Source organism: Anolis sagrei, chromosome 4 (genome assembly GCF_037176765.1).
Source record: "Anolis sagrei isolate rAnoSag1 chromosome 4, rAnoSag1.mat, whole genome shotgun sequence".
In the NCBI taxonomy this organism is placed as follows: Eukaryota; Metazoa; Chordata; class Lepidosauria; order Squamata; family Dactyloidae; genus Anolis; species Anolis sagrei.
In genome coordinates this window covers 47,299,615-47,318,051 of record NC_090024.1, presented here as the reverse complement: position 1 = coordinate 47,318,051, position 18,437 = coordinate 47,299,615, and the positions used below count along the sequence as shown (strand labels likewise).

At 38.7% G+C, this 18,437-nt stretch overlaps 1 protein-coding gene across 4 annotated transcripts in view; it reads right to left on the bottom strand.

Moving 5' to 3' along the window:
• ASPH (aspartate beta-hydroxylase) overlaps nucleotides 1-9,471 on the bottom strand; it is a 125,282-nt gene extending 115,811 nt beyond the window's left edge. For 2 of the 4 annotated variants that reach the window (XM_060775376.2, XM_060775378.2), the window contains exon 1: nucleotides 9,287-9,470. In XM_060775376.2, the coding sequence (XP_060631359.2) occupies nucleotides 9,287-9,335 (49 nt within the window). In that variant the 5' untranslated portion in view covers nucleotides 9,336-9,470. Of the gene's footprint in view, nucleotides 1-9,286 lie in introns of all 4 variants that reach the window. The other 2 variants (XM_060775379.2, XM_060775381.2) reach the window with 2 other exon arrangements.
• Between the last annotated feature and the right edge of the window lie 8,966 nt (nucleotides 9,472-18,437).

The window sequence follows — 18,437 nt, the reverse complement described above, 5'->3', positions numbered from 1 at the left end:
AAACAACTAAAGACCTTTTTATGCTCACAAGAGAGGACACAGAAAATGGAAACAGAAATGGAAATAGCTTGCTACTTTTACATTTTCTATTTTAGTAGTCCTAATTTTAAGTCTTGTTTTAAAATGTTTACCTGTAATTTCGCTATGACGTGCCTAATTTATCTCATTATTACTTGATGTGGATGTTTAATATTTTTTATTTGATTTATGGCTGTTTTAGTTTTGATTGCACTTTACAGCATTTAATGTTTGTCGCTGTTTGTTGTGAACTGCCCTGAGTCCCCACGGGGAAATAGAACAGAATAGAAATAGAGTTTTTTTATTATTATTATTATACTCATTTATATTTATCAATTCCACCAAAATTCAAGAGAGTAGTTCTGCATCCAAACAAATACCTAGCAATTCTGATAAACCGGGTGTGGATTAATACATTAAACTTACTTCAGACAAGACAAAAGTATTCCTTTAATCAGTCAAATGGCAGATCAAGAAATAAGGATTCTGCCTGTTTTAGATGGGCTTACATTTCCCTCTGAAGACACAGGTTTTCAGTTTATGTGAATACCTTGACACATTAAGCCTACAGGACCAAATTTCTCAATATGAAGTAGCTAGTATGCCAGTTAGACTATGAGATGCCTGATCTAGCAACTGTGATATATGTTGGAAATATCAACCTTCTCAAGCCTCCACTGGTTATTTGTTGTATATATAATTGCTTACTATATTGTATATGTGTGTATTGGTTTGCAATTTCACCTTAACTCTTTTTTGTGCGAGGGGGTGCAGAACATATGATCAGTCTGGGCATGTTCAGGACTCTGACTCAATTTTAGAAAGGCAGAAGCCATTAGACTTTCAATGCAGATACTTCAGTAAGAACTGGATACTTAGAGACTTCAATGCAGGAAAAGCATGTATGCTTTTAGAAGTTAGTTGAAACAGACTACAGAGACTTTATTAACAGAACAGAGAGATGGACTGCTGATTATTAATGCCCTGTACTACCTACACAGGATGCCCTGTGTTACGTAAACAGAGAAACTACTTCAAATCTATTTGTTACTCGACTTGGAGACTAGGACGCGGAACAATGGCTTCAAACTACAAGAGAGGAGATTCCATCTGAACATTAGGAAGAACTTCCTGACTGTGAGAGCCGTTCAGCAGTGGAACTCTCTGCCCCGGAGTGTGGTGGAGGCTCCTTCTTTGGAAGCTTTTAAGCAGAGGCTGTATGGCCATCTGTCAGGGGTGATTTGAATGCAATATTCCTGCTTCTTGGCAGGGGGTTGGACTGGATGGCCCATGAGGTCTCTTCCAACTCTTAGATTCTATGATTCTATGATTAAGCAAAGTACTTCATGCTGAATACATGAAGTTTGTGAGTAAACCAACTATGTTACTTTTAAAGAAGTCTGCTTATTTTTGTCTCTTGAGAGCATGATTTAAAGGCAAATATATTTTAAGGGTATACTTTGGGCAACTAAAAAGAACACTTCTGAAATTCTGCTGAATATATATGTGATTTTTATGCATTGGGATATCATGTTCCCTCACAGTTCATAGAGATATTTAGAATATCAGTTTAACATCTGAGAAACCTAAATGCCTTACATGAATGCTGGTGAATAGCATTTTCCCATGAGGTTATGGCATCATTTTCAAAAAGGCTATGACTTCTAACAAGGTCATCTCATCCCTTTCCAAAGGTTCTGGAGATTTCTAGTTTCCAATAATATATGCCTGTTAGATTTCTGTTAATGGGCTATGCTCAGGACTGCCTGTGAAAAGCATATAGAGTCTGCAACCAAAGTGTTAATCTGAATTGTTTTTAATATTAATGATGTTTATTTAATACTGTTTTAATATTTGTAAGTTTTAATTTGTATTGCAATGCTTTTAATTGTGAGCCACTTTGAGTCGTCACATAAGCATAATAAATAAATAAACAAACAAATAAATAAACTGCAACTAATTATAAGGACGATACAACTTTCTTATATGAGTTCCCCTGACTAGGGTTGTGTTTTCTGGTATAAGTGCTGGTTTTGTAATATATAGCCCTACTTGATTTGGGCCCAGGTTACCTGACAAACTGAACCTCCACATATGGCTGTGTACTAGCAGCATTTTCTCCTGATGTTTCGCCTGCACCTGTGGCTGGAATCTTCAAAGGATCTGATGATAGTACTACTATCAGATCCTCTGAAGATGCATACAACCACACAACACCCCAGTGGTTCTGGCCACGAAAGGCTTCAACAATACCTTTTAAATGTGCACCACTATTTTCCTGCAGTCATTCTCCCAACAATGAGTCACCTACTCCTCAGTTTACTAAGTTATGAGTAATCCTTCTCCCACATTATCCATTATAAAAAACAGACCTTGTCAAACAATTTACTTATCTACACCAGGGAAGGGCAATTGCAGCAGATACAGAGACTATTTTTTGCCTCTCAAATGTTCCCAAGGCTGCCAAAAATTCTAGAGAAAAAAAACCAGAAATATCCAGAAGTCCAATTCTGGTTTGACAAAAACCCTGCTGCTGTGTTGCAATGTTTCAAATAGTAGAGTTGCAACATATTTTAAAAAGTAAATGGTCATTCCTAGAATTTTTTTAACAGTTTTCCTTTTCTTTGGCCAGAAAGAGGATCATTCATGACATGTGTTCAGTGTAAATAAAAGCCTTGTCTACCCCAATCTTTATCCCAAAGTGTTACCATGTGGACTACTACTAATCAATACGCAAATATCTAATGTTCTCTAGTCTATTAAAAACAAAATAGATTACCAACAACAAACTGGAACACAAAGAACAAAAAAATACAGAAAGACTGAAAAAGAGATGACAAAGTACACATCAAAGACTTATTTGCCATCTAATCCTGCAAGATTTGACTACAAATGTTTTTCAAATTAGAATAAACATGTAGTATTTTAATATGACCAATTAGACCAGGCATGGGCAAACTTTGGCCCTCCAGGTGTTTTGGACTTCAACTCCCACAATTCCTATCAGCTGTTAGGAATTACATACTTACTTCAAAATAAATTTAACAGAACTCAACTGAATTTACCACTAAGCTAATAAAGATATTACAAGAATGACAATCTAAGCAGTTTTGATATAATGTAACACTGAAGTGTTTTGGACTGGACAAAACTGAGGATAAAGATTCTGTGTAGCTGAAAGTACATTACCTTGCCATATAAGGAATGAAAAGTTACCATTATAGTTAGCTACTTTAAAGTTGTTCCCCCCTCTCCCCAAAAGGGAAAAGTATTTTTTTACACTGAGAAAATGACATAATGGGGGGAAAAACAGGCAGCTCACACGTAATTTACATCATCTATATAAATTAAAAATGTTCAAAACCTCATATCTCCCAAAATACCTCACAGACTGTTTTGAAATTTTGACGCAACATAGCATTTGAATAGGCACATGTTTTTAGGTTTTCACATACCTATTATTATGTAAATGTCACACCTGTGACAGGTAAAAATGTTTTTTTTTCAAAAACAGCGCCATCTGCTGCACATCAAAGCAACACACGCTATACTACTAAATATTACACAATTCTATTTCAATCTTTCCAAATGCATTGCTACATAGAATTTTTATAGATTTCGATATAGTTTCATTTAGATTTATTTGAGTTGGAATTCTACAGTGCCTGGGATATCAGTATGCCAAGAGAGCACACTGCAGAACTGATGCAGTTTGACACCACTTTCACAATCCTGGCTCAAGGCTGTGGGATTGTGGAAGTTTCACCAAAAAAAAAGGAGGAGGAGGAGGAGGACGACGACGACAACGATGAGAAGGAGAAGAAGAACAAGAAGAAGAAGTGAACAAAAAAAAGCTTCAGAACCAGCAACTACTTTTTTAAGTTACATAAACTTAGAAAACAACTACATGGGCAAAGTACCTTAACACACTGTCTGGAACAGATATCAATACCAGTATGTCAGTTTACTCTAAAATCAGTAGAGCTTCCAAGTAAACATTTTAATGATTGAGTTGTGTGAGACAACTGAGACGACAATTTATTGTGAGAATATGCAAGAATATTTTGGAAGTGCTTGTTTGACAGCATAAATGGTGTTTACAATGTTTTAACAATCTTCAATGTGCAATTTCATGTGGGTGGACACAGTTTAAAAAAGCAGCTATTTGGCAGCATTCCACTTTGAAACCAATGATCTAAATAGGATGTTACTTGGTGCAAAACAATTCCACATATTTTGTAAACACAATGTATAATTTTGTGGCAAAGTTGCAATCACTAGAAGAACGTAATAAATAAGTCTTTGGGGAGAGGGGAAGTGTCACAATGAATTCAAATACAGTCAACCCTCTGTATCCATGGATTGTTCATCTAAAAATTAACCATCTACAAACTAAAAATACTTTTAAAATCCTAAAAGGAAACCTTGATTTTGCCACTTCATATAAGGTATGCGATTTTACTTTTGTCATTGTATATACTGTAATTGGAGTGGAGTATTACTGGATCTTGGTATAAATTGAAGGAAGGATATATAAGGAATGCAATTTGACAGCTCTTTAATTGTCATGGGTCAATGCTATGGAATCCTGAGATATGTAGTTTGGTGAGGGACCAGAACTATTTGACAGAGAAGGAAAAATACCTTGTTCTCAGGATTCCATAGCATAGATTTTAATTGTGGCTAAGATCTACCTGGATGCAGGTAACACAGCAAACGATTGATTAACATAAAGTAAGCTATTTTTTCAGCCTTGTGAGGGCAAGGGGTAGGTAAGATCTCTTCCCATAGCACGAACCTAAAGTTTACTGCAGTCTTCCTATACCTGACACCCTCCAGGTATATCAGACTTGAATTTCTGGCCAAAGCTGCTGGCGACTGATTGAAACTTTAGTCCAACACGTCCAAAAGGCACCAAGAGAGGGAAAGCAGGTTTACTGTTTCACTTACATCAGCCTACAAACTTATACTTATGGCATAACTTAAAGCCCACCTACACTGGCTAAATGTGTTCTTCAGATGTGGGTTTACATCTTGGTACTGCATATGAAGACGTGGTTAGATATCCACAAAATCCAATGCAAAAATAAAAACTGATTAATACTAATAGTATTGCCAGATTTCCTCCCTCCCTTTGTCCTTCCTTCCTTTCTTTTACTGCAGAATTTTAATCAATTGTCTTTTTAAACTTTTAAAACTTGACTAAATGTAGGATTGTTAGCTGCCTAAAGTCCCCACAGGGAGAAAGGTATAAAGGTATAACAACCCACTCACTCTTTTTTTGTGCTGCAAGGCACTAAACACAGAGCTACTTGTTTGAATTCTGCAGTATCTACTTGTGAATGGCTGCAAAATGAATATGAAAACTCTCCAATATTGTGTGGCAATGCCATTATAGTCAATGGGACACACCCTATCAACTCCAAACTTAAACTACCAGCAAATAGGCGTGACTTGTGTATGTACACAGTGCAAGGAGGAAGAAATGAAGCAAATCTTCTTTTAGCTTGCTTGGTGTGTGTGTGTGCATGTGCGAAATGCATGCACACACATTCAAGGAAGAGGTCAGAGACCCCACCCCCCAAACAAAAAATTGCAGTGATCCCTTGATATCCTCTGAGAATTGGTTCCAGGACCCTGTGGATACTTAAGTCCCATTATGTTGCAAAATAGTGTCCCTTATATAAAATGGCAAAATCAAGGGGGGATTTATTTTTGGAATATTTTAAGTTGTGGATGGTTGATTCTGTGTATATGGAAGACAGGTCATACAAACAAGTGCAAGTGACTCTCTGTGTGCATCTACACTGTAGAATTGATGCAGTTCTGGCATCACTTAACTACCATGGGTCGGTAATATAGAATCATGAAAGGTGTAGTTTTACAAGGCCTTTAACAGTCTCTTCCAAAGAACACTGGCACCTCACTGAACTACATTCCCCAGGATTTCACTTTGATTTCTTCAATCATATGGAAGAAATTTACTTGTTCAACCTTATTTGTGGTCATCTCCTGTCTCTCTGCCTTTATTGTTACAGCAGTGCCCTTTGTTCCTAAACACACATTGCTGAATAGTCAGCATTGCGATCCTATTTGTCTTTTTTATTTTTTTGCTTCTCTTTTAACAGTTTGAAGTGTTATATGTGTCACCCATTTCTCACAATTAAATGAACCTACACACCCATGGTGCATTCTACAGAATTCATGCAGTTTGGCACCACTTGAACTGCTACAGCTTTATGCTAGGGAATGCTGGGAGTTGTAGTTTCGCAAAGTCTTTAGCCTTCTCTGCCAAGGAGTAGATGTGTCTCACCAAGCTCCAAATCCCAGCATTCCATAGTATAATGACAGTAAAAGTGGTGTCAAACTGTAGAATTTGTTTCAGTTTTAACTCCCATTCTTTTCCATCTCAAATGCCATGGACACCCTCCCTCCTTCTTTCCATTGTATTAAAGAAGGGGAGCTACGACCTTGATGTGTGTTTTATGAAGGAGCTCAGAGCCCCCCCTTCCCCCAAAATAATTATAATAAACCATTGGTATTCACTAAAATTTGATTCTAGGTTCCTTGTGGATACTAGAAGCCATGGGTGCAGAAGTCCCACTATAAACAATGTGTAGCAAAATTGCATCCCTTATATAAAATGATAAAATCAAGGTTTGCTTTTTGGATTTTTCTGACTGTACTCAAGTTGTGAATGGCTGTATCCGTGATTATGAAATCCATGGATACAGAAGGCAGGCAGTACAAAGGGCAGGAGAATCTGTGAGTGCATTGCATTGTGGGCATGAAAGCCTTTGGTTACAACTTTAACTGAAGCCACACTAAACTACAAATCCAGGTATGCAATAGCCATGATGTCTTGGGATTTGTAGTTTAGTGAGCCTCCAGCATTTTGTGGCAGAGAAGGCTACAAACCTTTTATTTTGAACCACCTATGTCTTTTAATTTCAGAAACGTTTTACAATAAATCCTCATTGTGTTTTTTTTATGTATTCAATATTCATTTAATGAACTTTTAACATTACAAATTTTGTGTATTCATTTGTACTTTCATTTTAGGCTAGTAGTGGGTTTTTTTGTTAATGTTTTTATTGTAAACACTGGTAGAATAAGATCTCAGTCACCATTTCAAAACAAAGGCTACAGACCTTGTAAAACTACAACTCTCATGATTCCCTATCATTGAGCCAAGGTGGTGAAAGTGGTCCCAAACTGCATTCATTCTACAGTGTTGATCAGGCATGGACAAACTTCGACCCTCCAGGTGTTTTAGACTTCAATTCCCACAATTCCTAACAGCCTACCAGCTGGGTTGCCGGGAGTTTTCCGGACTGTATGGTTGGCCGTGTTCCACAAGCATTGTCTCCTGACGTTTCGACCACATCTATGGCAGAGGTTGAGGGGTTTGTTGGAAACTAAACAAATGAGGTTTAGATATCTGTGGAATGTCAAGGGTGGGAGAAAGAATGCTTGTCTCCTTGAGGCAAGTGTGAATGTTGCAACTGAGTTGTTGTAGGTTTTTTCAGGCTATATGGCCATGTTCTAGAGGCATTCTCTCCTGACGTTTCGCCTGCATCTATAGCAAGCATCCTCAGAGGTTGTGAGGTCTGTTGGAACTAGGAAAAATTGGGTTTATATATCTAGTTCTAACAGACCTCACAACCTCTGAGGATGCTTGCCACAGATGCAGGCAAAACATCAGGAGAGAATGCCTCTAGAACAGGGGTCCTCAAACTTTTTAAACAGAGGACCAGGTCACAGTCCCTTAAACTGTTGGGGGGCTGGATTATGATTTGAAAACAACATGAATGAATTCCTATGCACACTGCACCTATCTTATTTGTAGTGCAAAAACACTTAAAACAATACAATAATTAAAATGAAGAGCAATTTCAACAAATATAAAATGTAGTATTTCAATGGGAAGTGATGCTATTGTTAATGTTTATTGTTTATTTGCTGTTATGAGTTTTATCTACTGCTTGTATTGTTGTTGTTTTTGCTTTGTTATTGCTGTGTTGTGGGCTCGACCTCATGTAAGCCGCACCAAGTCCTTTGGGGAGATGGTAGCAGGGTACAAATAAAGTGTTATTGCTATTATTATTATTATTAAGTGTGGGCCTGCTTTGGGCTGATGAGATAGGATTCTTGTTGTTGTTGTGTGCGTTCAAGTCATTTCAAACTTAGGTTGACCCTGAACAAGGGCCTTCCCGGGTAAATGACCTTGGAGGGCCGCATCCGGCCCCTGGACCTTAAGTTTGAGGACCCCTGCTCTAGAACATGGCCATATAGCCTGAAAAAACCTACAACAACCCAGTGATTCCAGCCATGAAAGCCTTCGACAATACAATGTTGCAATTGCCCATCTTGATTAGCAATTAATGGCCTTGAAGCTTCAAAGCCTGGCTGGTTGCTGCCTGAGGCAATCCCAATTGGACAGTTGGAAACGGATATGTGATTTTGATTAGGTGACTATGTTAGTATAGGAGTATGTGATTTTAATTAATGTTATTGTTAATTTTCTAAGTATTTGATTTTATGTTGTTGTACTGATATTATGGCATTGAATTGTTGCGCATGTAAGCCGCCCTGAGTCCCCCCCTTGGGGGTGAGAAGGGCGGGGTAGAAATGATGTAAATAAAATAAATAAATCCGTTGTTGTGGAAGTTGAAATCCAAAACACTTGCAGGGCCGAAGTTTGCTTATGCTCGGTGTAGATGCACCCGAAGTCTTCTCTTGCAGAGGACTGATGCCTTATGAAACTACAACTCCCAGGATTCCACAGCACTGAACCGTGGCACTTAAAGCAGCATCAAAAGGCATAAATTCTGCACCCTCATTCTCTCAGAAGGTACTGTATGCCTTTGCATAGTAATGTTCCAGTCATTACCCATTAAACTGTAGAAATAATTGGTTTTGACACTTTTATCTGCCTGGACGTACTGCTATGGGATGCTGGGATGTGTAGTTCGGTGTGGCACCATCACTCTTTGGGCAGAGGAAGGTAAAATACCTTCTGGAACTATAGCTCCCAAGCTTCCATAGCTTGGAGGATAGGGAGGGGCCTCCAAAGCGGCAATTTCGAAAAAGGAGGAGGGTGGAGATGGCGAAGACTCGGGAAGGCCTCATTGGATATTGATAGGAGAAGAAGAGTGGGGTCCCTCCGGCTTCCCGCCTCAGAGAGCCGTTATCCGCGCGGCTCTCCCTTCCCACCACCTGCGGGCTGCAGGCCCACTAGGCCGCGGCCTCGCGTAGTGCAACTGACCTCTCCTGGGGCCGGGACTGCCGCTCTTGGGGCTCTTGCGCGGGGCCATCTCGTCCTCGTCGTCGCCGCCGCCTCTCCTGTCAGGTACCGAGAAAGAGAGAGAAAGAGAGGCGCGCTCGCGACGCCGAAGGGGCGGGGCTGACACGAGGGCGAACGGCGTCGCTCCGCCCCTTTAAGCGACCCGAACGGGCGCGCTCACGGCCCTGGGACTGGCACGTCTTAGCCGACCAATCGGCAACGAGGAGGGGAAAATAGGAGACTCCGATTGGCCAATAAAAAAGGGGGCGGGGAGGAACGCCTTCCAAAGTTGTGGCTGTTTGAGGAGTGGGTTGGAACGTGGCAGAGTTGAAGGAGGGGAGGGGAGGGAGAGGGATAATGTGTGACGTGGGACACGTGTTTGAAAGAGTTTGCTCATGGCTGCTCTTCTGTTGAAATAACATAAATCCTATATAATCCCCGCCTTTCCTCTTTCTCTCCTCGGATGGAGAAGGATGGAAAAGGAGGCCCACTACCCTCCCAGACTTAACATTCAGGCAAAGGCAGTGCAGCCTCCTTTCTTGAGAGTCATTGGGTGCATTTGTACATTCGTTGCACTTTGACACCACTTTAAATTGCTATGGCTCAGTACTATGGAATCCTGGGAGTTGTAGTTTGAAGCACCAGCACTCTTGTAAAACATCAATTCCCATGATTCCACAGCATTGAGCAGTTAAAAGGACAGGGTCTTCTCAGTGGTGACCCCCCGCTTATGGAATTCGCTCCCCAGCAAGATTAGATCAGCATCCTCCCTCCTTACTTTTAGGAAAAAAAACTAAATACGTGGTTTTGGAGCCAGGCCTTTGGCTAGTGGGCACAACAGCACTTTAGGCACTGAACTCGGACAATAGGATTGTTTGAAAATTGGAAATGGCTTTATGACCTGTGATTATGTGATTTGTTCTATGTGGTTATGTAATTTTAATTAATATCACTGTTTAATTGTTATGTAATGGATTTTATATTGCTATTTTATATTGTTTTGATACTGATGGCATTGAATAAATAAAGTGGCGTCAAACTGCATTAATTCTACAGTGAAGACAAACCCATATAGCCCTCTTATTTATTTATTTATATCCCACTTTATCTCTCCCATACGGAGACTCAAAATGGTTCACAATCAAAAATATTACAACTTCAAATATACAATATTTATTTATTTATTTATTTAAAACTTTTATGTCCCGATCTTCTCTACCTCCGTAGAGGGACTCAGACCGGCTAACAGCAAGAATTCAATGCTAAACAGTAAAAATCTAAAACAACATATAATAACAGTAAATTAATAATACATATAAACTAAATACCCAAAAGCCATTCGCCAAGATAAAAACATGTCTAACTCAGTCCGTATATTCAGTCCATGTATTGTAGTCAATACTTTGGCCGATTATCAGTCTCACCCATCATTCTGCAAAGGGCTCGTTTCACAGCCAGGTTTTCCCTAGCTTCCTAAAGGTCAGGAGGGAGGGGGCAGATTTAATTTATCAATAATAAATCAGTATATCATATATTATTACAAATCATCAGTAGTAATTATATCTAATATATTAGCATTGCTATATTACAATATTATATATTATATTGTATTATTCGTATTGTCTTACATTATAATATTATGATCAATATTATATGTATACAGTATAAAAGGTAAAGGTTTACCCTTAACATTAAGTCCAGTCGTGTCCAACTCTGGAGAGTGGCGCTTATTTCTATTTCTAAGCCTAAGAGCCAGCATTGTCCATAGACACCTCCAAGGTCATGTGGCTGTCATGACTGCATGGAGCACTGTTACCTTCCTGCTGAAGTAGTACCTATTTATTTATTTATTTTATTTTGCGCATTTCTACCCCGCCCTTCTCAACCCCCAAGGGGGGACTCAGGGTGGCTTACAAGAGGCAAACAATAAGATAAAACATATAAACAGCAATTATAAACAATTAAAACAATCAATTATACATCATAATCAATAAAACCAATCTAATACTCAACGTTCGCCAGCTCAGCGTCTGTAAATTCATTCCACATTGTCAAATCCTATCAATTCTAGTCGTCATTGTCCTTTTGATCTACTCACATTTGCATGTTTTTGAACTGCTAGGTTGGCAGAAGCTAGGGTTGACAGTGGAAGCGCATGCCGTTCCCCGAATTTAAACCCGTGACCTTTCGGTCAACAAGTTTAGCAGTTCAGCTTCTGCCAACCTAGCAGTTTGAAAACATTCAAATGTGAGTAGATCAATAGGTACCGCTTCAGCAGGAAGGTAATGACACTCCATGCAGTCATGCTGGCCACATGACCTAGGAGGTGTCTACGGATGTCAGCAATGTCAGCTGTTCGGCTTAAAAATGGAGGTGAGCATCACCCCCCAGAGTCGGGCACGACTAGACTTAATGTCAAGGGGAAACCTTTACCTTTTTGAGCGAATGGTGGGGAAAACAATACACTTCAGGGGAGCTCCATTAATGATTTCTGCATTTGAAAGTGAGAATAAGGATCTGATAAATAAAAATCTTATACTGCTTCTGTTATGTGCCACAAGACTCGAAAATAGTGAAAACCTGGAAAAGGTTAGAGAATCTGACAATAAAGAACTGCTTAAACAAGATATGTGCAATAGATCAATTTATTAGCTTAATTCATAAAATGAATTGTGAATTTAAACCACCAAACATCCAAAAAAGATTGTGCTTGAGCAATTAATGACCAAATTACAATAATTATATTTAACAGATACAATTAGAGTAATGTAGAAGTAATAGAATTGACAGTGATGTATTTTTATAATGATATAAGTAATGGGAGGTTGGAGGTTATCGATCTGGAAATAGAAGATGTGATAAGACAATTGTATCATGGGTTGTTGTGAGTTTTTCAGGCTGTATGGCCATGTTCCAGTAGCATTCTCTCCTGATGTTTCATCTGCATCTGTGGCAAGAATCCTCAGAGGTTTGTCCAGTAATTCTGGTCATGAAGGCCTTCAACAACAAATTGTATCATGTTTTAAGTGTTTTGGAATTTTATATTTAATAAAATTATTTCCAAAATTTTAAAAAAGCAAAATACCCAATCTGCTTCTTCTACAGCCATCATTGTGTCTTTTTGTAGATTCAGAGATTTGATTTAAAATGTACTCTCTAGGAATCTCAAAATCCTGGAGGACCTATCTTTAGGGATGCACCTACATCATAGAATTAATGTTGTTTGACATAACTAACTACCATGGCTCAGTGTGATAGGATCATAGGAATCACAGCCTTCTGCCAAAAAGTGGCAGTGTCTTGGCAAACAGCAACACCCATGATGCCATGGCATTGGGCCACAGAAGTTAACATAATATCAAACTGCATCAAAGCTACAATACAGATGCACTCTTAAGACTTTCTACAACCTCCAATGTGTATGTATGTTTGGCTTCCAGCAGAAGTTAATCATAGAGTTCTCCTAGATATAGAATTCTCAGAGGTGAGACAATTAGCCATTTATTTATTCATAGGGGTTTATTCACTTTGATGTGAGTCCTGTGCCTCTATGTGAGGAATGTAAATCTTTGCTAAAGGCTCCAGAGCCGCTTTGATATAGGAGGCTAAGTAGAGTCAGCCCTGGTTCGTACTTGGATGGGAGACTGATATCAAATAAGGCCGTCTTTCAGAGAAAATACTCAAAGGCAAACCCATCTGTGAGAATTCCAGGCTTAAGAAAACCTTATAAAATTAATGGGCCACCATAAGTCGACAGACATATTAAAGGCATCGTCCACACAAGAGTCTGAGATGATATGGAAATACATAACCATAAATATCGACAATATCTATTAAGTTGTAAAATAAGACACCTTATTTCTTTCTTCTCACATTTTCTGCAAAATCCCTAACAGTGCTAACTCTATAAAAGTTGTCTCACAAATGTTGCAACTTGATGAGCAAGATGGGAACAATATTATCTGTTATTCCTAAATCCTTGTACTTTGAACCTAACCGTTTCTTCTCAGAGGCAAGTCTGACTAAACTCAATGGTGATTACTCTTCAGTTTGCAGAAGATTACAGCCATGTTTGTTAAACTGAGTGTCTTTCCAGATCAAATTACCCCACCCTGCTTTTTTAACAGACGGATAATAGAGTAATGGCTTTTCAAACCAATCGGTACCATGGAGCACCAACTGTTTTTCACTGAAGCATGACGCTCACTGGGTGGCCTTGGGCCAGCCACTGTGCCTCAACCTGAGATAGCTCACAAACATCTAAGGCATCTTGAGGTCATCTGAGGATTGGCACCAAAGAAATATAATAAAGAAATAAATATATGCCATCTTTTTAAAGAAGGGTTAGGATAGTGGAAACAGTTGAGAAATACTTCCTTTTGTGAGAAAGAAAAAGGATTATGTTGTCAGGTTTAAAATGAGTGTTACCTTCTGTAAATAAAGGACAGAGTTTGATGTCATCTTAACTGCCATGGATTGATGCTATGAAATCATGGGAGCTGTAGTTTTACAAGGTCTGGAGGCTCCTCTGCCTCTACAATTCCCATGATTTTACAGCATCAGGTTATGGCAAAGTGGTGTTAAACCGCATTAATTCTGCAGTGTAGATGCCCCCTAATTCAACTATTTCCACTATCCTAACTCTTCTTTAATTAAACTCTATCATTGAATTATATGAACAATATTATGTAAGTAGGTTCATGAATTGATTGCATACATAGCAGTAGTAGTCCTAGATAGTGTTTGTGAGTCATTAAGATTGTAGTTGATTAAGATTGCAATCATTACATGCTCTAAAGCTTTCCCACCAACAATGAGAGGTGTGTAGCCTTGTTTACTGAGGTTGCTACATGACCTATAAAAGCAATTCATCTGTTTAATCTGTATATCATGCTTGTCAAGGCACACCAAATTTAAGCAGATTGCCCAATATGATTTGTTGTAGATGTGTGCACTCAAGGCCAGGCTTGTTTCAGATCCCACTTTAGCACTTTGATTCAGCTTGGGGCTGTACAGCGTAACTTTGTCTTTTTGGAAGGAAAGAAATATTTCATAGAATCATAGAGTTTGAAGACTGTAATGTATTTTTTATTTTTGGGCTTTTTAAGTCTCTTCCATTGCGTTTTTCAGTGTTTTTATGAGTGATGGTCACTTGTTGGCCTGATAAGTGTATTGTGTCCAAATTTGGTTTCAATTTGCTCAGTGTTTTTTGAGTTATGTTAATCTCACAAATGAACATTATATTTTTATTTATATAGATTATTAACTTTGATAAATCTACACATATAAATAGCAGTTCACTTTGATAAGCATTAATTTTTCTCCTCCAATTACACGTTTATTATTCATATTTCAATGTAAAGCTTAACTAGGATTCATAGCAAACTCAACAGGAATAACCTGTGAAAATGGGTGAAATGGTTTTCCATCTTCAACTCCCCTTAAAATGGACTATCCTTCTCTGTCTAAGCCTCCTTTTGGAGTCCGCCCAGAAAATGGAACAGTACATTTTAATGTTACACATTGAATTGTGGCCAGTTCCATTTAGTAATATAAATCTGTGAATTATCCTCTCCTGATTTTACTTTAGCTACTATCATATTGCCAAATTATAAAATGAATCTAATGGGTACTGATTGACACACCATCTCCCCCCTTGAATTTACTTTGGGACAAAAGGAGGTGATCCACCATTTCCATATAATTGCTGAATGATTCTCACTGTTGCACTCCAGGCCAGGAAGAAGCCCTCTGACTTAAAAACACCACACGGCTGAGGGAAAATGCAAGCAGTTTATTGTAGGTAATTTTTTTTAAAAAACATTAGCAATAAAAACACTCCAAAGAAATAGGTAAATCCAAGTAGGTAGAAAGATAAACAGGAACAAATAATCCAGTAAATAAATCCATTAAAGTACATGAAAATCCACACAGAAACTTCCAAGGTAAAACTCCAAATCATGAAATCAAACAAGGTATAACTTGACTCTTTCCAAGGTAACACTGCAATGTTCACCACTACGTCTAGATCCAGTTCCAACATTGCTTTGGCGGATCTCAGATTCTGTACTTGGCACTTTTATCTCCTAATCTACTCTAAATCCCCAATAGAAACTTGTTTCTATTCAGCCTAGACTCTGTTATCAATTTTTCTCTCAACCTGGCAGAGTGCCAAAGAGATTGTTGAACTATTCTATTCTTTCTGAAAACATGCCTTCTATCTTCTGGCTCATTAATTTCTGCAGCGGGGCCAGGTGCCAAGCTTTTCTCAGGCTCAAAGGCCTGGGAATTTTCTGGTAGCAATTCAGGCCCTCTTCCAGAAACCATCCCATCATCCCCCAACTCTTCAGGAACATTCTCATCAGCAAAGACACTTTGAACAGGAATCTCATTGTCATTCTCTAAAGCACCCTCATAATTAGAAACAGCATTGTCATTGTCATTCCCAACATCCAGAGTACCCTGATCATTAAACACAGTCACAGGCTGAACTCCAACACTCACTCACATTACCATGGCTACACCTTCTTGAACATATATCCATCGAAGTTCAAATCTTATATAAATAAAAATGTAATGTTCGTTTGTGGGATTAACAGAACTCAGAAACCACTGGACAAATTGACACCAAATTTGAACACAAGACACCAACTAAAGCAATCTATGTCCTTCACTAAAAAAAAAAAAACCCAAAAAAATTAACCGGAAAAAACCCTTCACAAAGCTAAATGACTATACAGAGCATGCGTTAAAAGAACACCCTCCCCGCCCCTCGCTCCTGCATGAGGGAAAAAACCAACAGCTGAGAGAGAGGTAGCTTGAGAGAGGGAGGGAAAGATGGCCGATATATCCCTCTTGCTACCCCCTGCCTCTCTCTTCCCAAAGGATTCAGAGAGAGGGAGGGAAGGAAGGAAGGGGGGGGGGAGAGAGAGAGAGGACACCCTCCTCCAGATCCACCCGCTCCCTTTCCTTTCCTTTCCTTTCCCACTGTCGGCAGCATGGAGGTGCCTCCACTGCGAACTCACATGGGAGGGATTCTGTATGTGTGTGTGTGTGCCCAGAAAGCTCACCCATACTGAGTTATGGAAAGGAATTCTGGGAAATGAAGTCCAATATTCAAAGAAAGGACAAAAAGGCACGCTCTGTTAGTTAGAAAGGGCTGTCCAGGAAGGCATAATCAAAACACTCCCGAAAGATGGCCATCCATTTTTACTTTATAGCAACCCTGGGCTATAATATAATCTACAATACAATACCCTAATATCCATACATCTCTTGCCCGTTTTTGCTCGAAAGATGTTTAGCCCTGTGCTCCTTCTATTTTTTATCATTTTTATACTAATTCATGCAATGCTTTGAGTCCCCCCAGGGGTGAGAAAGGTGGTATATAAATATTGTAAATAATAATAATAAATTTTTGATATGAAATAAAAAATAACATCTATAATAATAATACCTATATACCTTTAATAATAATATTGGTGTCTATAATAATAATATCTATATACCTATAATAATATCTATATGTCTATAACAACAACAACAACAATACCTATATAATATCTTTGAACTAAGTTATATGGCAGTGTGGACTCAGGTAACCCAGAGCCCTTCCACACATCCATATAACCCTTTGGCCTCGAGGAGACTGAATAGGGGCCTATATTAGGTTGACACTTTGCCATTTCAGTTGTGTATTAATAGCTTAGAAACCAGCTCTTCCTCTTTTCTTTCTTTTCCATTTCTCCGTAATGGGCCACAGCAATGCGTGGCTGGGTACAGCTAGTAAACCAATAATTTTTCTTGCACCTCCAATTGCCTGATGAGACTGCTGGGGAGGTTTGGGCAGTGAGCGGAGGGTTTGAAAGAACCAATAGTCTTCAAGGCATTTCAGTGCTTCTGCAGTAATGATTCCCTTGCCACATACCAAACTGTCTTCTCGGCTAAGTCAACACATTCTTGAAGTAGAGTTTGCAAGGCTACTTTTGAGAATAATAAATAAAATGGCACAGGTCCCAGAAGAATATTCTGCCACTACTCATTTGTGATTGGCTTCATCATATGATTTAATATTTTTAGCTTTAAAATAACTGAAAGCTCTATTAATGAAAATCAAATCCATTGAGAGGAGAAAACCCAAAATCAGTATGTGGTATCTTTACTGAAATCAAGCAAGATGTCAGGAAGTGAACCTCCTTTGAAATTCTTCATGGTCCAGCTGCCTGTAGTTTGTAACAGTTTTAAAACGGAATGCAGAATGTATTATGCAGACTTAATTGGATTATAGGCCATGCCAAATTCCAAGAGATTTCTGGTTATACTGTGTATCATTACAAACAATAATCACTGTTTCCCTCACAAATTCATAGAAGGAGAAATTGTCCTTTCTGATTTGTCCTGGAAAGCCCTGGCAAATCCAAATATCTTTTTGGAACCTAAGACAGCCTAAACAATATATAAACTAGCTGTTTCCTGGATCTCTGTCCACAACTAACCCATGCTCTTTGTCAGACAGAGAGTAAAACTAAAGGCTGTTGCAATTGCAGATTTTGAATGTTCTCCAGTAGGTTAAGGTTTCTCTACACAACTCCTTCCCTTTGTTGTTTTGCTTAGTATCAAGTGATGCAATTCAAATTGCTAATATATTTTTAAAGGCATGATGCAAGGAGATTATATTTGATTATATTTTTGGATTAAAAAATAAATCATATATCGCAATATCTTCAACATTTCACATATGAAAACCAGGATATATGTAGCCATGCAATGTCAGAGTGTGGTCAGGAAGACAAATGTTACTACGGAGGAAAACACACACAAGCTAAGAAATGATGCAGCAGTTTGCTTCTGTATGATTCCACTGGAAAAGGAGATCCCAATTCCTCCTATACCCCCCATCCTCCAGTTGAGTCAATTGGTGGCAAGCTATTTTTGCAATTTGAATTCAATGTGTTGTCGAAGGCTTTCATGGCCTGAATCACTGGGTTGCTGTGAATTTTCCAGGCTGTATGGCCATGTTCTAGAAGCATTTTCTCCTGATGTTTCACCCACATCTATGGCAGGCATCCTAAGAGGTTGTGAGGTCTGTTGGAAACTAGACAAGTAAGATTTATATATCTGTGGAATGTCCAGG